Source organism: Drechmeria coniospora, chromosome 02 (assembly GCF_001625195.1).
Source record: "Drechmeria coniospora strain ARSEF 6962 chromosome 02, whole genome shotgun sequence".
NCBI classification, from domain to species: domain Eukaryota; kingdom Fungi; phylum Ascomycota; class Sordariomycetes; order Hypocreales; family Ophiocordycipitaceae; genus Drechmeria; species Drechmeria coniospora.
Genome location: NC_054390.1, coordinates 4,997,497 through 5,023,804, shown reverse-complemented (window position 1 = coordinate 5,023,804; position 26,308 = coordinate 4,997,497). Strand labels below are relative to the sequence as shown.

Below are 26,308 nucleotides of genomic sequence, written 5' to 3'. Positions count from 1 at the left end.
AAACTTCAACGCCAGGCACGCAGAATCAAACATGTTTGGGGGGTCGGCAATTGCTTCACTTCATGGCATGTACTGCAACACATTCTCGACCGCTTGTTTGTGCATCGGTGCTGGCCCCTGAAGTATACCACCTGTGAGGCGGCCAGAGGCAATCTGGCCATGTCGGAGGAGGATCAATGTTTCCCCCGTGCATTTTGCGCATGCTCCCTCCAATGTTTCGACAATGCCCGAGTCATGCGAATATTGCCTTGTCCGAGATCAGCGACAACTAACACTTCAACAGCACAGCTGAGAGATGATGAAGGGTATGGTGCATATATTTTCGAAACTGTTCGAATTGCTTACGAGAAAGGTCGGTATTCGGATGAATGCAGACAAAGTGAAAGCTAATAATAGCCCTAAAAGGCTCGTTGCCGCCGTGTGATGACGCCGTGTGACCGGAGCGCCGGTGCTCGAGCACATTCAGCCTTTGGTTGACCTCGTGTCGAACATTTCGGTGGCCCAATTAACCGAGAAGCATCTGGGATACCCCGTAACCCGATTCTGCCATGGGTTTCTCTGGTACAGCCTCAACAACTGTCCCTGGACCATTGCGTTCCAGCTTGTGTCAGGATGGACCGAATGGGTTGTCGTATTGGCAGGTCTACGATGACATAGCCACGGTGACAGTTGGCTGGAGAGCCATTTGCCCTTCAAAATGGCTCAGGGATAGCGCTCGAGTATGCGTTTCCGGACACCCCGGATCCTGATGGTCCAGAGAGCGCTGGCTAGAAAACATCGCCCAGCTCTCCGTCCGTATCTCTCGGAGGGCTTCTACCCAGTCATAACTCAACCATTGTAGGGCGAAAATGAAGGCCAAGGCATAGATTCCTCTCTCTTTCGCTCTCTACTCACACGAGAAGGTGACGAAGCTGAATGGCACAGAAATTGCTAGGACGATTCCCACACGCCCCTGAGACGGCTCATGCTGCGCTGCCAGCGCTGGCCAGGGAGAGCCGGCCAGTTTCGACCGATTATGTTTGTCGGGCGACCAATAAGCAACTGGAACACCTCTGTTGGCGAGTCTTCATGATCGCTTCATGTTGTCTGGCAACGGAACGAGTGCTTCCGGACCACGATGGGGCAGGACACGGGAGCCTGGTAGGCTGAGCCTAGATGGGAGAGGCAACGCGGCGCAACAACGCTTGTAGTCATGTCATATTCCATTCTTGTCTGAGCCTGTTTCGATGCACCGCACCATTTGGCAACTTCTCCAGCGACAGGAAATGGAAAAGGACGGAGGAATGAAGGGGACAGGGGTTGAAGGGGGTGAGTGGGGGGTGGGGGGTTTGAGGGTAATAAAGTTTGCGAGCAACCATCATCTTCGCAGGCGAGGAAGTTGGCGATGGCTCTGTCGAGTATAAATGATTCCTTTCGCTCGTTCGTGGCAGATGATCTTTCCACTCACCAGCAGCCGCATCTCAGCAGCCTCTGCAAGTTTCACTTCTCTCAGACACTTCCGCCTTCTCTCTCAACTCCCTGCCGGTCAGGTCTGCTCAAGATTTGCTCACTTACTCGACGCATCTCTATCCTGCCGTAAATTGTCATCCTGTAGCCAACATGTCGCTCTCTCTGAAGACCATCGTCGTCACCTATGCCCTCCTCGCCGCCGAGCTTGCCTCGGCTCATGGGGGCATCATCAGGGCGGTTGGGGAAAACAACACGGAAGGGATGGCGCTCGGAATCGTGACGAGCACCGATCGGACTGGCACAAGAAGGAACCCATTTCAGCAGGATTCGACTCGTTTTCGTGGAGATGCTGCCGAATCGGTGGGCGAGACGCTCGGCGGTGGCACGAACGATGTTGAGTCTGGTACATCGGCCATCATGGCCGAGACGGGTGGCCAGCTGCCCGTCGTGCGAGCCGGCGGCGAGCTCGAAATGACGCTCCACCAGGTCAATGCCGACGGAGCCGGTCCATACACCTGCATGATCAACGACGACGGGACGGCCAAGTCGTGGCAGAACATCCAAGTTACCCAAAATGTTGCCGGCAACGATCGAGGTCGCAACCGGAACGGCAACGCGTCTGACCACCCCCTGAATGTCCGGATCCCCGCCGATCAGCAGTGCACCGGCACCGTCGCCGGCATGAGCAATGTGTGCATGGTACGCTGCCAGAACCCGGCACGGGCTGGTCCCTTTGGCGGCGTCGTTCCCGTTCAGATGGCTGCCGCCGCCGCTCCAGCTGCTGCCGCTCCAGTTGCCGCCGCTCCAGCTGCTGTCACTCCGGTTGCCGCCGCTCCGGTTGCTGCCGCTCCAGTTGCTGCCGTTCCAGCTGCTGCCGCTCCGGTTGCTGCTACCCCGGCCGCCAAAGCCAACCGGCAGTCACGCAACAGCGACAAGCGCAGCAACAACCGGCCGTTGATCCGCCGTGGAGCTTTTATCAAGCGCATCGATGAGAAGACCCGCGTCGTCGAGTTCACCAATTGAGGGCCGAAGAGGCACCATTGATGGGAAGAGCTGGACCGTATCCGGAGGAGAAAGGCCACCCGGATGGGATGTGAACATGGCGGACATGCCTTGTGTTATGCCGTCTGATATCATTTGAGATCTTGTATAATCAGGTCGGTAGTCGAGAGCATTTGGGACTCGTGTAAGCTGCAGCTTGAACGTATCTATGTAATTTGGGACAACCTCTCTTGCTCCTCACATACCTTGATGGGATGCATCCGTCGGCGCACGACGGCCAGATACTGTAAACAAACGCTTGGCCCGTGTCGGTGCCGTAGCTGACATGGGTGGATGAGGCCCATGGAACTGTTGTTGGCAAAGGTGCTTGCTTCGTTGCTCTAGCACCAGCTTGCCATGCCATATCCCATCCTGTCTTCCCCTGGACACCGACTGTAGAGGTGGCGGAAAGCGGGATGCTGAAGCTTCTCAACATGACGACCGAATCGCCCACAGCCCGCGACATGGTCGTCAAGAGCCGAGACCAGCAAATGGCCCCCGCTCGGCATCCTTTCGGACCACGCCGAACCCGCTCCGGCCCGGCCCCATCAACTGCCTATTTAGGCAGTACTCGGTTCCGACCGGCTCAACCGCCGACGTCGCCTGCTCCTCGTGAACGTCGCGTTGATGGTGTCCAAGCTGTCAAATAAAATCAACGGCGAAGCGAATCCGGGGGATAGCGTACACCGGAGAGTACGCCGATGTGACGAGATATGTTGTCAATCTGTGATGGCTCGGCGCTGGCCTCTCGACTACGCGCCGAGAAGTCTTCGAGGCAAGGGTATTTCAGCAGCGCTCACCATGATAGGTTCCCACGTCATTCTGTACCACCACTCACACTCAGCACTTTCCATACCTCTTGTCCATTGGTTGTGGCAGTCGGCCCGAGCGTTAACAGCTTTCCTATTTATACGACGGGCAGCAACATCCTTCCCCGCTTTCCATGATGCTCATTGTGCTCGGTCGTTTCCGTTCAAACTCTGTCTCAATGGAAGCGTTGAGACTGTTGTCAAGTCAAACAGCAGGCCTCTCATCTAGTCATGGTCATCAAAGCCATCGTCCCGTACGGGAACTGGGACTCTCCCATCACCGTGGACTCCGTAGCCACCAAGTCAAGGCAGTTTTCTTCTCCGCGCGTCTCTGTATGTGCCATCTTGCCACTGCCCCACCCGGGAGGATGGGCATGAACTCCTGTACTCTGTGTGACTAACGCTGTCTAGCCGTCTGGGAGGGCCTTTTTTCAAGAGAAAACAACGAGCGGAAGGACAACGATAGTGGAGGTGATCAAGTATGGCGTCAGAGATGTCTTGCCCTCGCTATACAATGCTTCCAACCGAGTGTACGAGTACGGCTCGTCGGCCTTCGACGTCCTGGCCGACAACCGTATCGTCTTCACCAATAGCGATGACTCGATCCAGATCCTGGACCCGGACAGCGGCAAGGTCAGATTGGTGTTCCGGAGCGCTTACCTCCGTTACGCGAGCCTCAGCGCCGGCCCCGGCTCGTGGGTCTTGTCCATCCAAGAGGTCCATGACCAGGGGTGCCGCGTGAAGAACAGTGTGGTGGCCATCAACGTGGACACAAGCCATATCAACCTGATCGCTGGGGGGGCCGACTTTTACTATCTGCCACGATTCAGCCGTGACGGTCGACGACTGAGCTGGCTGCAGTGGGACGATCCTGACCTGCCCTTCGACTCGGCCCAGCTGCATGTCGCCGACTGGAGGGACGGATTTCGCTCCCTAGAATCGCATTTGATTTCAGGCAAGGACCACGAGAGCGTCGCCGAGCCTACCTGGGGCTTCGATGGCTCACTCTACTTTGCCAAGGAGGAAGGGCCTTACCGGCAGCTGTACCGCCTTCGGCCGGGAAGTTCCCAGGTACCAACAGCTCTGGAGCTCAGGGGGTTGGAAAAGGTCGAGTTTGGCGAGATTGGACTCTATGAGGGAAGGTCAGTCCCATCCATCTACGCCGTGACCTGACCTGGCGGCGAGGGGACCGGAAGCTGACGTGGCGGCAAGTCGCACGATTGCTCCCTTGACCGAGGAGCTGCTTGTCGCCTCGGCCATCCTGAACGGGAGTGCCCGTCTTGTCCTCATCAACGTGGAGACCGGATCGTGGAGTCAGCTTGTGGAGGCAGATACGGTGTGCCAAGTTTCCTTTGATGCCGTCACGAGGTTCGACGAATCCTCCGTCCTCGTTATTGGAAGTGGAACCTTGTCGGTCCCGTCGATTCGCATCCTAAACGTTCACCAACCAAATCTCAACAGGCTGGTCCGGGAAGCGACCGACGAAAAGTTCTCCCCGTCCCTGTATGCGCAGCCCGAGGGCATCTCCATCCAGTCCGTCTCGCAGCCTTGCCGAGATATCCACGGCTTCCTCTGGATGCCGCGCAACCCAAAGTTCGCCGCAGCCACAGGTGAGCGGCCGCCGCTGATCATATGCGCTCACGGCGGTCCGACGAGCCATATGGGCTGCGGCGTCAATCTCCGGACCCAGTACTTCACCTCGCGCGGATACGCCTTCCTGGGCCTTAACCACGCCGGCTCGACCGGCTACGGACGCCGCTACCGCAGCTCGCTCTGGGGAAACTGGGGCCTGCTCGACGTGGACGACGCCGCCGAGTTCGCGTCGTACCTTGTCAGCCACGGGCGCGTCAAGCACGACGGCGTCGGCATCACGGGCTTCAGCGCGGGCGGATACAGCACCCTGCAAGTCCTCGTGCGCTACTCGAGCCTCTTCGCAGCCGGTCTCTGCGTCTCGGGAATCAGCGATCTCAACAAGTTTGGTCGCAAGACGCACAAGCTCGAGGCCAACTACACGCCCAAGCTTGTGCTCCCCGAGGGCGGCGTCGACGAGAAGCGCAAGCGACGCATCTATCGCGACCGCAGCGCCTTGTACCACGTCGACAATATCACCTCGCCCATCGTCTTGCTCCACGGAAAGGCCGATCCCGTCGTGCCGGTCGAGCAGGCAAAGCTCATGGCAAAGGCTCTCGCCAAGAGAGGTCGTCAAGTGGGACTCGTCGTCGTCGACGGTGAGGGACACATGATGGATTCACCCGTGAGCACGAGGCTGTGGCTCAAGGAGGAGGAAAGTCTGTGGAGGCGGACGTTGCTCTCTGCCTGACAGTCTGTCCTGTACGTTTGCCTGCATCGACAGCACACGACATTCTTGACAGGTGACCTGAGGTCCATTTTTGGCCATTCCCTTGTCAAGTCTCAAGTCTCATCCCTTTTGTGCATGGAAAAAAATCACAATCGAGAGAGTGACGTACGTCGACGTCGCACATGAAATTAGCTCTCGGCACCCAACTGAAGGGCCACTCACATGTTACTATAAACGTTTGCCGCCATGTGTACAGGAAAATGCATCAGCGCTCATGAGACACGGCCCGCGCCACCGTCTGCTGGTCCCTGGTATCAAAATGAATAATGAAAGAAAAGTCGGCCCTCCGAACTCTCCAGCGTAGGCAGTGCCGGCTTGTTTCGCCAACTAGATGAACGCAGTCGTTAGGTCGAGTAAAGGCCGGCCGCTCAGCCGTCCGACGGCCTCTGCTTGACCGAGATGAGGTGCTTCAACGACGTGTCTATCTTCTCCCACCTGCGCAGTTTGGGATTATACCAGCCAAAGACGTAAACAGCCATGATGGCAGCCTTGCCTTGGAGTTCAACGAGGCCGTCAACGCGGATGCAGCCCCTGCTGGGAGGTGGCTTTGCTGGTTGCCAATTCTTGGAAAATGTCCTCGAAGCCGCTTGCAAGGCTGCCTGCACGCGTGGGTCCATCTGGGTCTCGCCGTTGAAGGGGGTACCGACCATTTCGGCACCGGCCGTGTGTATGGGAAAATTTTCCGGCTGGGTCTCCAGCCCGTTGGATGGCTGCTTCCCCTGGCCACCCAAGGCTCGCTGCTCCCGCATGCGATTCAAGGCCACCGATTGCCAGGTTGGCTCCGGGGTGGATGTGGTGCTCAAACCGAGCGCTTTAGCCACGTCGGATGCCGTCTGCTTGAAGAGGGAATTGACAAAGGTCCACAAGGTGAGGGCAACGGTCTTGGGGTAGATGGCCATGTTGAGGTGGCTCGCGGCCAGGGAGTCTATCGGCCGGTCTCCCCAGAAGATGCCGTCATCGTCGATGATGATGCTACGAAGCCGTCAGCGTGGGTCAGGCGGAAAAGAGCGACGAACGTACCCTGCCACGTAGTGCTTCGCCGGTGGTCGCGGAGGGTATATGATGTCGAGCCACAGTTTCTTCAGCTTGATATCTTTACCTCCGAGGAGGCTGATGTAGGCCGGGTTCTTTTCGACGCCGCGTCGGATGGCTTCAGCGAGGCCCACTGCGCTTGTCAGTCCTGCCATGAGCAAGCAGCACGCACGAAGGCACCGGGTGCGAGCACGTACGCTTGATGTTCTTTTGCATTTGCTGGTCTTTGTTAACGGCAACAAATACGGCCCATTCAGGGTCGGAACCTTTGTACGGCGGCTGCTGGACCTCCTTGGTTGTGAAAGGGAACGGCAGGAAGAGGATCGGCTCGTCATCCTCGGCAAGTTGCTCCATTTCCTGTTTTTCCTTGTCGGAGAGGGAGTCCCATTCGTGGTCGGCCCAGTCGAGCAGTGGCTCGAAAACGACGGTGGCGAATATTTGCCAGCAGGCGTAGAATGCCAACGTCGTGAATGCCGCTCGCCTACGGTCGTCAGCTTCGAGTGTCTCGCCACCAAAGGACGCAGGCAAGGTGGGACATACCCGAGCCGCCTCCTCCAAGCGCCCGGCCGGGCCTGGGAGGGCAACTTTGCAAAGTAAACCGGGAGGGGAGCTTGCGTTTGACTCCGTCTCCACGGGAAGAGAGAAAAGGTTCGATTCTGGAGGGTGCACGATCGCGGGGCTAGGTGTGGTCGCCGAAGGGTTGCGAGAGTGGCGGACGCTCGCCCGAAGGCCGCCACGCGAGGCGGCATGTCGAGTCGAGCCGGTATCAGGTGAAGGCCAAAAGCTCGCCGCGCCAAGGGCGACGGACAGGAGGGAGGTGGGTGAAAAGGCTGCGCAAATTTGGACGTTGGGCGGGCTACAGTATTGAAGACATGGCGAAGGTTTTCAGCTGACGCCCAGCGAGTTTCTCGAGATGGATGGACAGTGCAGGAACGGATAAGATATCGGTGGTGGTTTGCTGCGAGTCACCGACGTACAGTACTTGCAAGTACAAGTACTTGCGCATCAAGTACCTACTCCGTACAGTACTTACAATGGTATTTACTTAAGCAAGTGCCTGACGCAAGGCACACCATACAGTACTTGCAGAGAGTACGGAGTATCAATACAGAAGAAGCTGGCCTTGTTGTGCTTGCTTACGTTGTAAGTACATGCAAGTACAGTACAGTACTGTACGGAGTACGAGTACGGAGTAAGTACTAGTGACTTCCTAGCACTCCGTCTGACGAGGCACATTGGCACACGCTGCCACGGAGGATCTGCACCCGTGCTCCGAGCTCCACTTGGGTGACTAACCCAGACGGGACGATGCCTTCCAGCGCTGTACCAGTACTTGCTTACTTACTCCTAGACAGCTGGACCTGTGACGTTGAAGCTGTCCGTTGCAACCACGGTTCGCACCACCGACGACCATGATGAAACTCACCGTCGGGCTCGTTGCCGCCCTAGCAGGCTTCTCATCGGCTCTTCAACCGACCGCTCAAGTATACATCATCCCGGCACGCGAGGCCTCGGCGGCGCCGCCCTCCCTCTCGCCCGGGCTCGCACGCCTCGTCCTCCTGCAGCGGCTGGCTGCCATCGGCCAGGGCCCCTCCATCAACGATGTGCCCAACGATGCCAACACGGAGGATGCCGTGTCGGCGATGACGAGATTCGGCAAGACGTCGCCTGTCCTCTTTGGTGGCGAAAACAATGGCGAGCCTAGCCAGCTGGTGATGATGCTGGACGAGATGACGGAGCAGCAGATGGAGGATCTAGGGCGGGCCTTTGACATGAAGCCGGCATTCACAATCACGGACCCACCATCATCCAATGCGCACGAAGAGCTTGTCACGGTCGACTTTCGCATCGCCGGCATCACAGACGTCAACCAGTGCAGCCTCCGCGAGATTGCCAACCCGCTGGAGGAGTGCTGGAACGGCAAGCAGGCTGCCGTTGCCAAATACAACGCCAACCAGGTGCGTGCATGGATGTTCTTGTTGGTTGGTGTGGGTGTGAGCGCCGGGTGTATTTTTTTCGCCACTTCCTGCTGCATCTCGCTGCTTCTCCGACACTGACATGACGGAATAGGATCCGGACGTGCTCCAGCAGCTGCCCCAAAGACTGGCCCAACTCGTGCAGCTCGCCAAGTCGGGCGAGCTCGAGACGACGATCCTGCTTCTCCCGTCCACGTCGAACTCGAAATCGTGGTCGGACCTGCCGCAAGAGCTGCGGCGGCGCCAGGCGGAGCAAGTCATCTCGTCTTACGACAAGGCGGCGGCGTCATCCACGTCGGCTGTCCCGGAGAAGCCGATAGCATTCCCTTCCAAGATGCCTATTGCGGCCTGCTTCAACTCCAAGAAGAGCTGCATGATCGCCACGGGCAACTGTTCCTCGCACGGTTCCTGTCTGGACAGGTACGCGAGTGCCGAGGAGGATGGCAAGAAAAAGGAGGCCTGCTTTGCCTGCCATTGCCTCAGCACCAAGAGCGAGAGCGGCAAGGTAACGCACTGGGCAGGCCCATCGTGTGCCAAGGCGGACATAAGCGTTGCCTTTTGGCTCTTTGTCGGATTCACGGTTGCCATGGTGGGCATCGTGTGGCTCGCCATCGTGATGCTGTTCAACGTGGGAGAGGAGCCGCTGCCTGGCGTCATCGGAGCGGGTGTTTCGAGGTCCAAGTAGATGCCTTTTGGCTTGGGTGCCTCGTCATGCGCGGGGGCGAATGCGATGGCGAGCGTGTACCATGTTACTGTTGCGTATTGATACCGCTATTACTATTGATGACGGCACGCGCTGCGTCGGATTTGCATCCGTTGTGCTGCTGCTTGGTCGATTGCAGATGGACGCTGATGGTAGATGTGCCATGTTCTTTCCAGCTTCCCGCTTCCAGCATCGAGCATGCAGCATGTTGAACCTTTTGAAAACCGAAGGCTCTGCAGAGCAGGGCGATTAGGTACACTGAGCGCCCTCTATCCGGCTACCAACCTAGTACCGGGAGCGTACGAGTATGTGCACCTACTTGGGTACTAATTACTACTAGGTACTAACTAACCTACCTAGGTACCTAGTAGGTATTAGATGCTGTTCTGATGTACTCGAGGTGCACAAGTATGCTTCTTACAATAATAGGTGCCTTGTACTAGGTACCTAGTAGTAATTACCGTACTGGTGGTGGTGGCATTAGGTACTACAAGCAAACACTCCGTACCTAGTAGTGGTATACTGTCACGGTAGTAATGATAGTCTACCTCCTTGTACGGGGTACGGTCCTGTAATCGTGCTGGGAGGCAGTTCAGTTAGGCCGCCTCGCACATGCCATGTTGTACTAACTTGCAGTACGGAGTATACGACTTGGCGTTGCGATGTGCTACTACTGCACGGAGTACTGAACATGCACTTTCTGCAGCGGGCCGTCCAGGGGGATGGGAAAGGGTCCAGCGTATCCGCAGTCCGTCCTGTCGTCCTGTGGTCAGTACTTACTTGCAGTAGTACCTACTACATGGATCAACAGTTCATAGGGGCCAAGGTTTACAAAGTGCAACTACAGGGCGATACAAACACCACTCCGGAGTACAAGTACCGCATACTTACTGTACGGCGTACGTAAGTACGGAGTGCTCCGTACAGTGTACTTACACCAGGGTAACACTTACCTAAGTATTTATCAACCTAGTATTACCTACAGTATGCAGTAAGCAGCGTCGACTGTCGATTGTCCCAAGTAATACCTGGTACCCACACCGGCCACAGGAGGCGTAAGCCGGCCGCTGGCGATTCCAAAAGTCCGGCCGGCACCCACAACAAATCCATATCGGATGTACCCCAAAGCCCAGAGGCAAAGGCTGCGGAGCACGCAGCCTTGAGCAGGCAGCCAGAACATCTCACACATTTGCGCTGCCCGCGTCTGGCCGGCAGACGTGCCGGTATTGATCGCCACCACCACCCGCCGACGGCCGCCGAAACTGGCGCATCCATCTGCTGGACGCCGAGCCGAGCTGTCAAATGTGCTGTTAGAGCTCGTGCAAACGGCGGCCCTCCTCGTCCAGCATGGCCGACGAACCGCACAAGGCCCATGCGTCCGAGCAACGCAAGCTTCCCACCGCCAAATGGGGAGCCGCCTGCGCTCCGTGTGCGGCCGCCAAGGCCAAGTGCATCCGGACGGATGAAACGCCGGGATCCAAGTGTGACAGGTGAGCAGATTCGAGGAGAGCAGATCCGAGGAGAGCAGGCCCGAGGAGAGCCTGAGCAGGGCCGACAAGGTCAAGGTGGCGGGAAATCGAGAAAAGAGTGCACCCCGAGCTGACGATGCCTCCCCCAAGATGCCGACGCCTGCTCAAGGACTGCTCCGGCCAGGTTCATCGACCTCGAAAGAAGAGGCAGTCGAACAAGCCATCGTAGGTGACGACGGGGGCATGCTTCTTCGAGTACGAACCCTGGGCGGCTGACGACGTGACCGGTGCAGACGAACCGCCCAGATCGAGGAGAGGCTCAACGGGCTCGTCAACCTCCTTCACGCGTCCGGCGAGCTGAACAGCAGGTCGTCGTCGACATCACCCCGAAACCCCAAGCCCGAAAACTCCCACTCGGACCGGCACACGCCGCGCCTGAGCGAGCCCGTCTCCCCGCCGTCGGACCTCCCCTCGTGGGCCATCCCGGACGCGTACAACGAGAACGCCGTGTCGACGTGCATCTGCCGTCCGGAAGTAGGCGCCGCCCCTCCGCCGCCGGACTCGGACTCGGTCCTCCTCGACATCTACCGCAATGACATGCAGCCCATCTACCCCTTCGTCATCGTCCCCCCCTCCTGCACCGCCCAAGTCCTGCAAGCGACGAGGCCGTTCCTCATGTCGGCCATACGGATGGTGTCCTCCTTCCGGAGCTTGAGGTCCATGAGAGCGCAAATGTGCCACCTGATGACGCACATTGCGGACCACATGCTTGTGCGCTCGGCACGGTCCTTGGATCTCCTCCAGGGTATCATCGTCATGCTCGGCTGGTACCAGTACCACTGCTTCATGCACGCCCAGATGAACAACCTGCTCTCCTTGGCCATGAGCCTCCTCGCCGATCTCGGCTTGAACAAACCACCGGGCCTCCGCGAGCAGACGACGCTCATGGTGGCGAGACCCGTCGAGCCGGCAGGCCGCACCAACGAGGAGCGACGAGCCTATGCGGCCGTCTGGTTTCTGACTTCAGCGTACGCGACCTCGTCTCGCTCGTCATGCGCCACGTAACGTACCCCGGCTGACTTGGAACAGCATGGCGACGACGATGGGTAGGCTGGAGCCGATGCGATACTCTCCGTACCTGCACCAATGTGTCGCCGAGCTCGAGGCGAGCAATGAGTACGCGACGGACGCGACACTCGTCTTTCTCGTCCGGATACAGCACCTCACCGAGCGAATATTTGACCTCAACGCCAAGGACAAGACGCCGGAGACGATGCCGGGCATCCCCACGGCACCCGAGTCTGCCTACATCTACGCCTTCCAGAATGAGCTGGAGCGCATTCGCAACAGCCTCCCGCAGAATCTTCAGATGGACAGTACGTGATTTCTGCCATTTCATTTCATCGGCCCCCCAACCCCCCCTGGCCTCGTTGCCTAACGTCCACGTTTCCATCAGCCACCGTTCAGGTCTACCTCAACACCGCTGCTCTGCGGCTGTACGAACCTCCCGTCGCCGACATGGCGCTCATACGACAGCTCTCGGAATCGCTCACCGTCGGCACCGTCGGCGCCGGCACGCCGCTCGACAAGATTTACCTGACGAGCGCGGCGCTGAGGATGTGGTTTGAAAACTGGCTATCCCTCCCCGTCTCGAGCTACTACCGCCAGCCGACGGCCATCGCCGCCCAGCTGGTCTACGCCCTCACCATGCTTGGACGCTGGGCGAAGCTGGCGACGCCGAGGACCATGTACGAAGGCGGCACCCCGATGCCCGGCTGTCTGACTCCTGGCAACGCGAACCTCGCCGCCTTCAACGCTGACCTCGGCCAGCAGCCGCCGCCGCCGCCGCCGCCGAGCGGCGAAGGCGCCGGCATGGGGACCTCGCCCTCCCTCCACCGCCGTTGTCATGGCAAGGACCGGTGCGCGCGCGAGGCGGAACCCGGACTGCCGGCCGCCGTCGGCGCGCTCCAGTCTCAGCTCCAGACGCAACCGGGTCTGACCGTCAACATCCCCGAAATCCTGTCGGCCATGTGCAGCCGCTTCGAGCAGGTCAACTCGACCTTCCAGGTGGCATCCGGCGCCGGCCATGCCGACAGCAACAACGTCTGGAGCCTCAGCGCCCTCAAGGTTCGCATCACCCGCGTCAAGCTCGAGCGCTGGGCCGAGCTCGTCTCCGCCGGAGCCGAGGCGCACCAGCGGGAGAACAGGGCGCCGCCGCCGCCCAACCCGACGGCCGCCGCCGGGCAGTGGCGAGGCTCGTACCCCCAGCAAGTCGGCGCCGCCGCCGCCGTCATGGACCCCGGAGACGTGCAGTTCGGCAGCCTCGCGCAGGATCAGACGCAGATTCAAAACTTTCTAGGCAGCACCCCTTGGACGAGCGATTTGCTCGACGGCATAGACCCGACCGTTTGGTTCGACGGATACCTGGACTGGGGCGCCGTGATAATGAACTCGATGGGGACGGTGGAACAGTGATATAGATAATGTATAGAGCGCGACGGATGTGCATGGACGCGCACGTAGCATGTATCATGGGCGTCCTGGAAAATAGACTCGGGAAATGTATTGTCCCATTATCATCCCACTTCTGTCATGGTAGAACCTGCACATATCGATGTAAGCGTAATTATATTGGCATTTACACATGAGCATCTCGGAGCCAACGTGTGAGAGACATTCTACTTCAGTCACGGTAGAACCTGCACATGTGGATGTAGGGGTAATTATATTAGCATTTACACATGATTATCTCGGAGCCAACGTGTGAGAGACGTGGTGGTTCGATGCCATGCTGACCACCTGGACAATGTATTTGCTTTTTCCGACCGTCGGCTTGGAACGTGGTGGCGGGGCTGAACCACAACCCTGAGCCAGCTCCGGTAATTATTACTATTAATACCTGCCTGTCAGTATCAAGCTCCGTACTCGATGCAGATACAGCAGTTCCATGATACGTGAACTTGTCGACTCATCAATCACAGCACGCCCGGGCATAAGACGCACCTTGACTCGGTCCACACCCAAGTCGCCGCCTTGTCATGATCGACAAGTCGACACTGACGGCAAACGCAAACGCCGAACCGTCTTCGGTTCCCTGGTGGGCTGCTTTCCCCGAGCCCAAGGCGAACTGCCATAGCCTCGAGGCGGCCGATGTGAAGCAGCTCATAGAGAGCCATGCCTCGCTCGGCGCGAATGGCGACAGGGGCTTCCTCCTCGTCGATGTCCGTCGGACCGATTGGGAGGGCGGCACGGTGACGACATCCATCAACCTCCCCGCCCACACGCTGTATCAGACTCGTCCGGTCGTCTACCAGCTGTGCAAGCAAGCGGGCATCAAGACCATCATTTTCTACTGCGGTACGAGAGAGCCTCACGATCCAGAACAGACCAGTTGACCGACTGACTCGGGATAGGGAGTTCGAACGGCCGAGGACCCAGATGTGCTGGCTGGATGCAGGACTACCTCAACGAGGTCGGCGAGGCGAGCATGACGGCGGCAATCTTGAAGGGGGGGATCAAGGGCTGGCAGAGAGTATATGGCGGCCAGATGATGGACGCGTACGATAAAAAGTTCTGGCAGCAGGAGCCAAGCTCGTAGACGAAATGGAATCCCTCGCGGTCTCGAGCCACTTGGGCCTTTTATCGCTTCCGTAAATTCTAGACGACAAAGATTCGTGGTCACCCCAATGCTGCAACCAAGAACGCCAAATAACTATCAGTCAACGTCCCCCGGCCGTCCCAGCCACGAGCCGCCTCATCGGTGTTGCTGCTGCTGTCTGTCCTCGCCCGCAATTCTCTCCATAGCTTCGAGCATGACGACTGAGTTGCCACGGATGACCTGCGGACATGTTAGAAGAATATCTCATCGAGGCCGCTCCAAAAGTCCAGAGTACGCACGACCATGCCAATGTTCTTCCTGCCCTGCCCATCCGTCTCCTCGACCGCATCGTCGAGGACGATATTCAGAAAGACCTGCCCACGTTAGCATGAAGAAAGGGAATGCATGTGGCTGATGCTCACATCATATCCTCGCAGGACGCCCGTGACTTTGCGGCTGCCGTTCAGTTGAACGAAGAGTCTCTTGTCGAGATACTAGATGGAGCAAGATTTAGCAAATGCGACGCAGCCGTACGGCTCTGCGAGACGAGGAGCAGAGGCCATCGGGCGTGTTCTGTCGGAGGGATATACCTTTTTGAGCTCGGGCTGAGGGGGCGCCATTTTGACTGCTTGTGACGAGTAGGTGGTGCAGAGCCTGAGATGTATCGTGTCGCGCGACAATAATCCGATGCCATCCAGGCAGCTTGATGCATGGGTGCCTGGGCCACCAAAAAATAGCTCACGTGGTGATAAGATAAGCAACTACCCTCCCAACCTACGTAATGTCTCGAGCGAAATGGCAACCAGCAAACATACCCGTCGAGGCAACCTTTCCACTCCGTCTTCATCATGGCCTCGTTCATGAACAAGCGGCAGGCGCGCGTCATTAAAGTCTCGGACGAAGATGTCGATCCATCCGCGCCGTCCGACAATGACGCCACAGAAGAAGGTGTGTGCTTGTGCCAAATTTGCCGACCTCGGCTGATGAACCAGACTGACTCGGCAGCAGATGCTCCTAGGGTGATATTCGGCACGAAAACCGGGAAGAAGCCGTTTCGACAGTCGGGCTTGCGAAAGAGCTTCAACCCTGCCGACGGAGATGTCCTTGGCTTGGAAGATGGAGGTGTCAAGCTCGACGACGAGGCGGATGGGCCGGTTGTCGTTCGGCCAAACGTGAGCATGAACAGGTCTGGCTCGCTGAAACAAAAAAAGAGGAAACCAAAATCTAGGCTTTCGTTTGGTGGCGACGCGATGGATGCTGGAGAGGACGAGGCCGAGGAACTCAGCACGCCGAAGCGGGCGCCTCTCGGATGGAAGGCCATGGAGAATAGCGCGGCGAGGCGAGGCGTGCCTCTGCGGGGGCTTGCCGGAAGGACATTGCAGGATGATGACGAAAAACCAAGGTACAGCAAGGAGTATCTCAGCGAGCTGCAGTCCTCAACGCCGAACACGCCACGCGACATCTCCACGCTGCACATCGACGACGCCGACGACATGGAGCTGGACGAGTCGGAACTCGAGGGGGCCCTGATCGTCGAAGCCCCGGCGCCGTCTCCGAAGCCGACGACGCAAATACTGACCGACGTCGAAATACGCGAGCGAAAAGAACGGCGGGCCCGACTCGCCAAGGAGCAGGGGTTCCTGTCGGTCGAGGACGATGACGACGAGGACCGGCCAGGGCGAAAGAAGAAAGCTGATACCCGATTGCTCGCGGAAGACGAGGATCTTGGAGAGGGATTCGACGACTTTGTCGAGGATGGAGGCTTGTCACTCGGCAAGCGGGCCGAAAGGGAGCGGCGAAAGCAGCAACGTCGCCAGATGGCCGAGCTCATATCCGCCGCCGAGGGCCACACGTCCGACTCGTCCTCGGACAGCGATGCGGAACGGAGAATCGCCTACGAATCGGCGCAAACGAGAGCAGGCCTGGACGGCCTGGAGAAGCCGAAAAAGAACGCGGCAGACGAGCTACTGCGGGTGCCCCCCAAGATAACGCCTCTCCCGAATCTGACGGAATGCCTGGCTCGACTGCAGGCCACCCTGGCGGGCATGGAAGTGGACATTGAGTCCAAGAAGGCGAGGATAGAGCAGATCCGGTGCGAAAAGGAAGACATTGCCAAGCGGGAGGCCGAAGTCCAGGCCCTACTTGACGAGACGGGTAGGAAGTACCAGGAAGCAATGAACCGGGGTGCGCCGAGCGGCGCCGCCAGGGGCGTTGAGGGACCGGTGGAGAGGGGTTTGGAGAGTTTGGGAACGACGCCGATGCGGGTGCATGAGGACATGGATGTGTCATGACATGATGGGACGAACCTCGCATTCCCAACGGAAAATACGACTTTACGAACCCACGACGAAGAGCTTGCGCGCAATGTATGCATGTACATGTATGTATGAATATATAGAGATGTATTCACATGGGCGACCATATTTTGGCGGCATTTTTGCCCGTCACAATGATGTGGACAATCACTACGTGTTCTTCTTAGCCTCGCCGCTGTACACCAGCCCATCCTCCATGCTCCCAAACCACAGGGCCCAGATATCACGCATCCAGTGGGTGCGGCCATACCAGGGGCCCTCGCCGGTGACCTTTGGTATTCTGTCGGCGGCTCGGAGAAAGTAGTTGCTGTTGGCGTCGACGGCGATGCGGCGCGGCATGCCCTTGTACCGCTCGAGGACGGGAACGACCTTTGTGGCGCGCTTGGATTCCATGGCTCGGAGGACGCGGACGACCATCTTGGCCATGACGTCGGCGCCCGGGGTCCAGCTCTGGGTGACGTAGGCGACGATGAAGGCGGCGTTTGGTAGGGACTCGAGCATGCCGCCGCGCCACGTGTACTGGGCGCCGGGATCGACGGGCACGCCGTTGACGACGGGATGCATGCCGTCGAGGATCTGGAAGTAGAGCCCCGTGGCGGTGACGATGATGTCGGCGTCGAGCCTCCGTCCGGACTGGAGGAGGATGCCGTCGGCGGTGACGGTGTCGACGACGTCGGTGACGACCTCGACGTTGTCCCGGTGCATGGCCTTGAAGAAATCGCCGTCGGGGCACATGCAGAGTCGCTGCTGGAAGGGGTTGTAGCGCGGGTTGAAGTGGACGTCAGCATCCACGTCCTTGGGTATCTCCTGCTTGAGCTGGGTGGTCAGGGCGCGGCGGCCGAGGTTGGGGAAGCGAAGGAGGAGCTGGGTGGTCAAGAGCTCGAAGCCGAGGTCCTTCCACCAGATGAACCAGTTGGCGGCGAAGGCGGGGAGGAGGAGGCGTAGCAGACGGTCAAAGGTCGACGTGGTGGGGACGGAGACGGCGTAGGACGGGCTGCGCTGGAGCATGGTGACGCTGGCCACGTCGTCGGCCATGGCGGGGACCATGGTGTAGGCGGTGGCGCCGGAGCCGATGATGACGACTCGCTTGCTTCTGTAGTCGAGGTCCTTTGGCCACCACTGCGGGTGGGCGACGGTGCCTTGGAAGCGCTCGATGCCGGGGATGTCGGCCTCGAGCGCCTTCTCGTACGAGTAGTATCCGGTGCAGGCGAAGAGGAAGCGAGCAGAGAAGCGCTTCTCCTCGCCGTCGGCGTCGACGTCCAAGGTCCAGAACTGATCCTCATCGCGCCACTCGCAGCGCGTGACCTTGTGGCGGAAGCGTATCTCGTCGAGGCAGCCGTCGTCGCGGGCCGCGTCCTCGAGGTAGGCGGCGATCTCGGGCCCCGAGGCCATCTTGCTGTCGTGCGGCCAGGGGAACCAGCGGAGGCCAAAGGTCGACATGTACGAGTCGGAGCGGAAGCCGGGGTATCGAAAGAAGTTCCAGGTGCCGCCCGTCGTGCTGCGGGCCTCGAGGATCGTCACCTTGCGGTGCGGGAGTTTCTCTCGCAGCACGTGGGCCGTGTTGATGCCCGAGAGGCCGGCACCCAAGATGACGATGTCATGATGTTCCGATATTTCATGCATTCTGGAGACGAGCCGTCCGAAGGGGCGAAGTTGTCGGTGAGGCGGCTGTCGCGTTGAATAGGGCACACGCGTGCATGTATGTGGTGTAAGGGGGGGGGGGGGCTGCTCGTTGAAGTTCTTAATTATTATTATTGCTTCTGTATGGAGTACGGAGTAAGTGCACACCCACTCCGTTATTACTTAGTATTAGCAGCACAGGTACAGGTACAGGTACAGTGCTCCGCACTACCTGTAAGTACCTGCACTGCACTGCACTTCACCGCGCTGTAAGTAGGTGTACTGTAGATTTACGGCTTCAAGATGCTCCGTAGAGCCGGGACTATCCGCGACGCTAGGGACAGACTAGGCACAGCTCAGTGGACACGACCCCTGGAGGACGGTGTGCCCTTATCCAGCGCCGTGGCTGGAGTCGGAACAGCTTGACCGTCACAAGAACGGTCAACGAATTCACCATTAAAAAGCCAGCAGGCCTTCTGCCTCGAAATAAGATCTTTTGCGAGGAAAGTCTGCATTTGTTTGAACCTTTACATTCACTAACGGACTTTGCTTCCCATCGGCCGAGCCCCCGGGTCGTACGAGCCATGTCGTCATCGCCTCCTTCCAGCGGGCTTCCCGCAGCAACTGCCAACACATTCGCGCCCCAAGCCGTCGTCGGTTTTGTCATTTCAAACACCCGCCTGTACCTTCCTACTGGAGCTCTGTTTGGTGGTGTGTCGTGGTCGGATGTACCAAAAGTTCCAACCGATATGTACGCTTGTGCTGGGTCGGCCACAGGTCATCGAGCGATCATCGTCGTTGATGCTTTCGATTCGGCGTACTTGAATGAACAAAATGACTACGAAACCGATGCCATCTATCACTGCCACGCAATCAAATTTGGTTGGACATTCGTCATGTCAGCTGCGGACAGATGAAATGTCACGCTGGAGTTTACGCCTCCCGAACGAAGAATGTGCAGTACGGCTGTAGGAATCGAATCGTCTATAAAATCCCCAGCAGATATCCCGACGGTGAGCATTTGTATACGCCTCCTCCAAAGGGTGCAAATATTCCCAACAAAGATGATCACAAGGCAGCAAAGAAGTGGACAAACTATACAATGTGCACTCTACAATGGCCTGATTCTGGTCGAGAGTGCTCGTGGCTGCGATGATTCGGCGGATATCAATTCGGCTGATTGGAATGCCCCAGAATAATTGAACAGCACTGCTCCATGTACGGAGTACAACCGCTTGACAATACGTTGCATTGGCACTGTCTCGCATATACGGAGTACGGAGCCCCCTTTTTCTCGACAGTGATACACGTCCTCGAATGATCTTGTTCCGTCATACCTCCATCACTGCAAGTACCGAAGGCTGAGGTTGCAGCGCCGCCCCGCTCGTGATGCGTCCCAATGAGGCTCTGGCGGGACCCACCATCGTCCATCGAAGTCGCTAGAAGCTGCCCCTGTTATCGGCAGCCTCTTCCTCCCCACCGTCCCCTTCCCGCCTAAGGTTGTCAAACTCGATGCCTCTTTTTCCACCCTGAAATCGTGACGGCACATACATACAGCAACTCGAGCACTTTGATTTCTAGCATTGCACCGGTCACATCGCATATCCACTCCCGAACTGTCTCGTACGCAAACGAACGAAAATGGCTACAGCGGACGAGCTCAAAGCTCTTGGCAACAAAGCCATCGCCGAAAAGAACTTTGACGATGCCATGCAAGTCCCCCCGCCGCCCGAGGAGGAAGATGGATATACCCACATGCTGACAGCCGGCAGCGACAAGTTCACACAGGCCATCGCCCTGCAGCCCGAGAACCACATCCTGTACAGCAACCGATCCGCCGCACATGCCTCCAAGAAGCAGTGGGCCGAGGCTCTCAAGGACGCGGAGAAGACGACGGAGATCAAGGCCGACTGGGCCAAGGGCTGGGGACGCAAGGGCGCGGCGTTGCACGGCATGGGCGACCTGCTGGGCGCAAACGATGCGTACGAGGAGGGCCTGAAGCACGACGCGAACAACGCCCAGCTCAAGAGTGGTCTGGCCTCGGTGGAGAAGGCGATGCAGCAAGAGTCCGGTAGGCCGTCGTGGGACACGTGACAGGCCTCGTTGGCGTCGACGCTGACTGGATGCCCGCAGGAGGCTTCGGATCCGACCCGACGGGCGGCCTGGGCCAGATGTTCAACGACCCCAACCTCGTGCAAAAGCTCGCGGCGAACCCCAAGACGGCGCCGTACCTGGCCGACCCGGCCTTCATGGCGAGGCTGCAGGCGATGCAGACGGACCCGCAGAACACGCAGGACCTGTTTAGCGACCCCAGGATGATCCAGGTGCTCGGCGTCATGATGGGCGTCGACATGCAGGTGCGCGACAGCGACCCCGGCCAGGACGCGAGCATGCCGGACGCGGCCGAGGCGACGCGCGAGCCGGCCAAGGCGGCTCCCCGGGAGCCCACGCCGGAGCCGGAGGAGGTCGACCCGGAGCTTCTGGAGAAGCAGCGGAAGAAGGCGGCGGCCGACGAGGAGAAGGCTCTGGGCACGCAGTGCTACAAGCAGCGCAAGTTTGACGAGGCCATCGCCCACTACGGCAAGGCCTGGGAGATGTTCAAGGACATCACCTACCTCAACAACCTCGGCGCGGCGCACTTTGAGAAGGGCGACTACGACAAGTGCATCGAGGCCTGCCACCAGGCCATCGAGGAGGGTCGGCAGATCTACGCCGACTTCAAGATCATCGCCAAGAGCTACGCGCGCATCGGCAGCGCCCACGAGAAGAAGGGCGACCTCGCCCAGGCGGTGGAGAACTTCAAGCGGTCGCTGACGGAGCACCGGACGCCCGAGGTGCTCAACAAGCTCCGGGCGGCCGAGCGGACCGAGGCGGAGAACACGAAGAAGGCGTACGTGGACCCGGCCAAGGCCGACGAGGCGCGCGAGGACGGCAACAAGAAGTTCAAGGAGATGGACTTTCCCGGCGCCGTCGCCGCCTACTCGGAAATGGTCAAGCGGGCGCCCGAGGACCCGAGGGGCTACAGCAACCGTGCGGCGGCCTTTATAAAGCTCTTCGAATTCCCGAGCGCGCTCGACGACTGCAACGCGGCCATCAAGCGGGATGGCCAGTTCATCCGGGCCTACATCCGCAAGGCCCAGGCCTTTTTCGGCATGCGCAAGTACTCGGAGTGCGTCGACGCCTGCACCGAGGCGCAGCAGGTCGACCAGGAGCACCACGGCGGCGCCAACGCGCGCGAGATTGAGCAGCAGTCGCAAAAGGCCCTGGCCGCCATGTACGCGGCTCGAGACAACGAGACGGAGGAGGAGACGCGCGCGCGCGTGACGCAGGATCCCGAAGTAGGTTTGCTCGCCCGCCGGGCCCACGGCCGCATCGACGCTGACAGGTGCAGATCATGGGCATCATGCAAGACCCCGTCATGCAGTCCATCCTCCAGCAGGCGCAGTCGGACCCGAAGGCGCTGCAGGAGCACATGCGCAACCCGAACGTGCGCACCAAGATTCAGAAGCTCATGGCCGCCGGCGTCATTCGCGTCGGACGATAGTCGCCCTTTGTACCATGCCACGGGATGCTGGTGTAATTGTACAAGAGGTTCGACGACGAGAAACGAAGCGAAGCGTGATGGGCGCCGTAGTTCGGCCGACACGTGCATGCCTGTGCCGTACGCGTAGTTACACCTTGACGTTGGCAAGCCCAGCACTCGACACACCCACTGCCAGACGCGATGCACGTGTGCACCGACCTTGTACGTGTGTACGTGCTTGAACGAGGCAAGCAAGGTGGTTGTGGCCCCTTTACGTATATGCGAGAGACGGCCTCGGCGTGCAATGCAGAAGAAGGAGCAGTACGGAGCAGGGAGCACTCGGTACTGAAGGCACCGTTGCTGCTTCAAGTCTACACTTGAACCCATGTTTATTGTGAAAATTTCCATGTACAGGTGCATGCAAGAGGGCGTCCATGGAATGGTTCAGCGTTCCGCCTCGCGTAATTGCTGCGCAAGTATGGAGCGCACAGAGTATTAATCTGATGATATTTGCTCCAACCTGTGCTCATGTCCTTTTACGTACAGTAATTACCTGTACAGAGTACTCCGTACGGGTGCGATTTCCGTCATGTATCGTACAAGAACAGAGTACAGTACTAGGAGGTAATATCACTACCTACTGTAGTCCGTAGTTACCTGTAAGTACGGAGGATGGAGCAACAAGATGATGACGGCATCGTGCTCAGTGGGTGCACATACTTAATACTACGTGCACGTACGGAGTTCGGAGAACATGGACGGTAGTTGATAATTAACTACTAGGTACGGAGTATACATGTACTAGCAGTGCTTAGTACCACCATGTACTCCGTACTTACAGTACAGTACTTGTACGGTAGGAAAGGGCTTGTGCTGGACGGTAGGAAAGTACTTGTACAGTAGGAAAGTACAAGAGTACCATACATAAACACGAACAGGACACAACGCATGTCCCGATACAATACCGAGTACATTATTAGTACATACAGTACATTTGCATGTTATGGCCACTGTTTTCTTGCAATGACAGACCAACATGTATTACATATACTTACATGTACTTGGTGTGGCTGCAACAACTTGGGTCGGGAGTTCTCATCGACAGAGGGAAACGGAGCTCTATCGTTGTACCTGGGATACGAGTACAAGGTCCCTTTTCGGCATGTAAATGCACCCACGTAGTATTCTAGAATGCTACTAAGCACGGAGTGCAACACTACAAGTATGAATATTTCGACTAAGCGCTGTACAATACTCCGTACACTTCTGATACATGGCAATACGGATTCCACTGGAGAACGTGCCTAGTCCCAATATAAGTAATACTTGCAAGTACAGTACAACTCTGGGTACCTACCTAGTACTATTCCCCGACGGTATACGGAGTACTTAGAGAATAATACTTAAGTAGAAGTACGTAGTTATACATGCAAGTACGGAGTACTGTACCGGACAGAATCCATGAGCCAGTCATATGGCGCATACGCAGCCTTGTACTGTACTTGCACCTAACAGTACTAAAGTGCGTGCTGAGCTCTGTACCCCGTACTGTACTCCGAGGTACTGTGCAGTAGACAAGGTTCAGGCTGGCTACTTGCCGCGCATGTACAATACAGTACCGTACTGTAGACTGGGCGTTCCCACCCGCAGATCGACATCTGCCGAGGATTAGGCGTCAACTGACCACACTGGCTCCGACCCATGGGCTCAATGGCAGGGCCAAGCTGCTGCTCCCTCGCTCACGCATACCCGACTGCACCGCCATGACCTTGCGGACATCCCGGCGAATGTTGTATCCGAGGCAATTCGGGTCAAAAACATCACAATGGGTGGCTTAGAAGAGGCGACAAGAGGTGTGCACAACGGCGCCATTCGACGAGAGGTGCCTTGCCTTTGCTGACGGGAAACCTCCCACACCCAGGTGCGGACACGAGCTGGTCGACAATCCCGACGAGTCTCCTGCTTCAGGAGCTCCATCGGCGAGCAGACGAGGGCGAGAGGCCCCAGTGCGGATCGAAGCATCATGGGTGGTACGACACGGCGGCGCACGTCTTCGCCCTGTTCCTCGTTTTCGTCCTGAGCACGCTGGGTAAGTGGTGTGGTCAAAGGCTACGAGCGAGTGGGGGGTTCCCGAGTTTGAGGCTGACTGCTCTCCGCCGTTCCGTCGACAGCCTGCGGCTTCCCCTTGATATCGCGACGGACGACTACGGGAAAGCGACAGCGGGCCATCATATTCTACTGCCAACACGTCGGCACCGGCGTCCTGCTCGCCACGGCCTTTGTCCACCTGCTCCCGACGGCCTTTCAGTCCCTCACGGACCGTTGCCTGCCAAACTTCTTCAGCCGCAGGTACAGGCCGCTGGCCGGGCTGGTGGCCTTGGTCTCGGCCATTCTCGTCACCGGCGTCGAGTCGTACCTGACGGCGCGGGGCGCCGGTCACTCGCACGCGCATTCGCACTTTTTCGACGGCGACGACGACGACGACGACGACGATTCGGACGGCGAGGGGCACTTCCACGACGTCAATCTCCACGACGACGGTCACGGCAGCCGCGTCCCTCGGCGAGCGGCGACTGGCCGGTCGGCTGCCGTTTCGCGCGACGACTTGGAGGTGACGCAGGGACTCGTCGCCGGCGCCGAGCCGCTGCCGGCATCGTCTCCCGTCGTGCCGTCGAGGGAGGGGCGGTCGGCGGGCCGCAGGTTCAAGGGGGGTGAATCGGAGCTCGAGTTCGACATGGACGAGCTGGACCCGGCACCGATCAACGACGGCGGCGACAGCCCGTACGCGTCCCCGCCGGAGACGACGACGCGGGAGAGGGGCGGCTTGGCGGACGCGCAGGCGCCGACGGCCGAGTTTCAGCATCGTCAGCTGCTGCAGTGTCTGCTGCTCGAGGCCGGCATCCTCTTCCACAGCGTCTTCATCGGCATGGCCATCTCGGTCGCGACCGGGCCCGCCTTTGTCGTCTTCCTCGTCGCCATCAGCTTCCACCAGTCGTTTGAAGGGCTCGCGCTCGGAAGCCGCATCGCCGCCATCCAGTTCCCGCGCACGTCGGTCCGACCGTGGCTCATGGTGCTCGCCTACGGCGTCACGACGCCCATCGGGCAGGCCATCGGCCTCATCGTGCACAAGATGTACGACCCGGCCTCGATGGGCGGCCTGCTCGTCGTCGGCTTCATGAACGCCATCTCGGCCGGCCTGCTGCTGTACGCCGGCCTCGTCCAGCTCCTGGCCGAGGACTTTTTGTCGGAGAACAGCTACAAGGTGCTCAGGGGGAAGAAGAGGCTGCGGGCGTACCTGTCGGTGTGCGCCGGCGCCGTCCTGATGGCGCTCGTCGGCGCCTTTGCGTAGCGTCGGGCCGGCCGGCCGGGGGCCAAGGTGCGTCCGGGTCGATTGTACTTTTATCTACCCGGAAGGGAAGCAGGTATCCGATCCCTGCCTGCTTGGCATGCTGTACTACGGCGTTGCATGGAATGGGGGACGAGGTTAGAGCGGTCGGGAATAGAGCATAGACTTGGGACGGATGCGCCGTTTGGAGCCTGCCGCGGGGGAGGGATCATTCGCCGTCTCAGCCGACGACCTCGGCGACTCGCTCGCTCGCAGCGAGCCAGGTGGCAGTTTCACGATGGAACAATGGATTCACTGGCGGATGACGGACCAGAGCGTGACATTCGAGCCATATGCCGGCACATCAGTACGGAGTACAGCTTAGAGTATGCGTATGCGTAAGTATGTGTGCAACTTGTGCAAGCAAGGAAGTATGTGTAAGTACATGATCAAGCTGTGCAAGCAAATGCAATGTGTGCAAGTTGTGCAAGGACATTGTACTGTAAGTACGGAGTACTCCGTAAGTATTACGGAGTTGTTGTGCCGGCCCGGCATTTTTGCGCCAAGTAAGTACAAGTACTTGTATCCGTACAGTACACATGTATTGGCAGGCAGGCGAACATTGCAGGCAAAGTACGGGGAACTTGTGCAGTACTTATAAGCATTCGGTGTAATACAAGTAATAGTCCTCCGTACAAGTATCCGTAAGGGATGCATGTGCTCCGTACTCCGTACTCCGTACTGCCTACAGTAAGTACAAGTGTACAGCACACACCTACAAGTGCAGTACAAGTACGCGATCAAGTGCCGGCAAGGAAGGGTACAAGTGCAGTAATATTATTACAAGTATTTAGCGTACGGAGTACATGTACTCCGTTAAGTACGGAGTACTCCTTACTTAATGTACAATACTGTACAGTACGCATGTACTTACTTAAGTACGCATGTACGGATACGCAGTAGTATCAACGACTTGGAGGGTGAAAATGATAATTGTTCAACGTACATTGCGCATATACTTTGATGCTGCAAAGATGCAGATCGGTGTTGTAATTTCTACAGGTGGCGAGCAGGCAAGTACTGGCAGTG

The 26,308-nt window shown here is 58.3% G+C and overlaps 11 protein-coding genes across 11 annotated transcripts; 8 read left to right on the top strand and 3 right to left on the bottom strand.

Annotated features, from left to right (window-relative positions):
- Positions 1 to 1,599: 1,599 nt before the first annotated feature.
- DCS_04486 (uncharacterized protein) lies at positions 1,600 to 2,472 on the top strand (the record flags this gene model as incomplete). Its single annotated transcript, XM_040801795.1, has 1 exon — positions 1,600 to 2,472. The coding sequence occupies one exon, from the start codon at positions 1,600 to 1,602 to the stop codon at positions 2,470 to 2,472; it is 873 nt and encodes a 290-aa protein (XP_040656828.1).
- A 1,058-nt stretch (positions 2,473 to 3,530) lies between these two features.
- DCS_04485 (dipeptidyl peptidase IV) lies at positions 3,531 to 5,619 on the top strand (the record flags this gene model as incomplete). Its single annotated transcript, XM_040801794.1, has 3 exons — positions 3,531 to 3,632; positions 3,711 to 4,441; positions 4,512 to 5,619. 3 exons carry the CDS (start codon positions 3,531 to 3,533, stop codon positions 5,617 to 5,619), a joined length of 1,941 nt encoding a protein of 646 aa, XP_040656827.1.
- Positions 5,620 to 6,026: 407 nt separating this feature from the next.
- DCS_04484 (uncharacterized protein) lies at positions 6,027 to 7,696 on the bottom strand (the record flags this gene model as incomplete). The annotated part of the gene is made up of 4 exons (XM_040801793.1): positions 6,027 to 6,630; positions 6,679 to 6,823; positions 6,888 to 7,546; positions 7,668 to 7,696. The coding sequence occupies 4 exons, from the start codon at positions 7,694 to 7,696 to the stop codon at positions 6,027 to 6,029; spliced, it is 1,437 nt and encodes a 478-aa protein (XP_040656826.1).
- A 406-nt stretch (positions 7,697 to 8,102) lies between these two features.
- DCS_04483 (uncharacterized protein) lies at positions 8,103 to 9,351 on the top strand (the record flags this gene model as incomplete). Its single annotated transcript, XM_040801792.1, has 2 exons — positions 8,103 to 8,648; positions 8,761 to 9,351. The coding sequence occupies 2 exons, from the start codon at positions 8,103 to 8,105 to the stop codon at positions 9,349 to 9,351; spliced, it is 1,137 nt and encodes a 378-aa protein (XP_040656825.1).
- Positions 9,352 to 10,716: 1,365 nt separating this feature from the next.
- On the top strand, positions 10,717 to 13,313 carry DCS_04482 (uncharacterized protein; the record flags this gene model as incomplete). Its single annotated transcript, XM_040801791.1, has 5 exons — positions 10,717 to 10,859; positions 10,989 to 11,063; positions 11,132 to 11,866; positions 11,928 to 12,214; positions 12,295 to 13,313. 5 exons carry the CDS (start codon positions 10,717 to 10,719, stop codon positions 13,311 to 13,313), a joined length of 2,259 nt encoding a protein of 752 aa, XP_040656824.1.
- A 563-nt stretch (positions 13,314 to 13,876) lies between these two features.
- On the top strand, positions 13,877 to 14,436 carry DCS_04481 (Rhodanese-like protein; the record flags this gene model as incomplete). The annotated part of the gene is made up of 2 exons (XM_040801790.1): positions 13,877 to 14,195; positions 14,252 to 14,436. The coding sequence occupies 2 exons, from the start codon at positions 13,877 to 13,879 to the stop codon at positions 14,434 to 14,436; spliced, it is 504 nt and encodes a 167-aa protein (XP_040656823.1).
- A 156-nt stretch (positions 14,437 to 14,592) lies between these two features.
- DCS_04480 (small nuclear ribonucleoprotein) lies at positions 14,593 to 15,056 on the bottom strand (the record flags this gene model as incomplete). The annotated part of the gene is made up of 4 exons (XM_040801789.1): positions 14,593 to 14,676; positions 14,736 to 14,810; positions 14,859 to 14,930; positions 15,027 to 15,056. 4 exons carry the CDS (start codon positions 15,054 to 15,056, stop codon positions 14,593 to 14,595), a joined length of 261 nt encoding a protein of 86 aa, XP_040656822.1.
- A 228-nt stretch (positions 15,057 to 15,284) lies between these two features.
- On the top strand, positions 15,285 to 16,727 carry DCS_04479 (uncharacterized protein; the record flags this gene model as incomplete). The annotated part of the gene is made up of 2 exons (XM_040801788.1): positions 15,285 to 15,384; positions 15,445 to 16,727. 2 exons carry the CDS (start codon positions 15,285 to 15,287, stop codon positions 16,725 to 16,727), a joined length of 1,383 nt encoding a protein of 460 aa, XP_040656821.1.
- Positions 16,728 to 16,901: 174 nt separating this feature from the next.
- DCS_04478 (flavin-binding monooxygenase) lies at positions 16,902 to 18,374 on the bottom strand (the record flags this gene model as incomplete). The annotated part of the gene is made up of 1 exon (XM_040801787.1): positions 16,902 to 18,374. One exon carries the CDS (start codon positions 18,372 to 18,374, stop codon positions 16,902 to 16,904), a length of 1,473 nt encoding a protein of 490 aa, XP_040656820.1.
- Positions 18,375 to 20,012: 1,638 nt separating this feature from the next.
- On the top strand, positions 20,013 to 21,915 carry DCS_04477 (heat shock protein; the record flags this gene model as incomplete). The annotated part of the gene is made up of 3 exons (XM_040801786.1): positions 20,013 to 20,442; positions 20,505 to 21,709; positions 21,763 to 21,915. 3 exons carry the CDS (start codon positions 20,013 to 20,015, stop codon positions 21,913 to 21,915), a joined length of 1,788 nt encoding a protein of 595 aa, XP_040656819.1.
- Positions 21,916 to 23,719: 1,804 nt separating this feature from the next.
- Positions 23,720 to 25,243, top strand: DCS_04476 (uncharacterized protein; the record flags this gene model as incomplete). Its single annotated transcript, XM_040801785.1, has 3 exons — positions 23,720 to 23,747; positions 23,816 to 23,983; positions 24,066 to 25,243. 3 exons carry the CDS (start codon positions 23,720 to 23,722, stop codon positions 25,241 to 25,243), a joined length of 1,374 nt encoding a protein of 457 aa, XP_040656818.1.
- Positions 25,244 to 26,308: the final 1,065 nt, after the last annotated feature.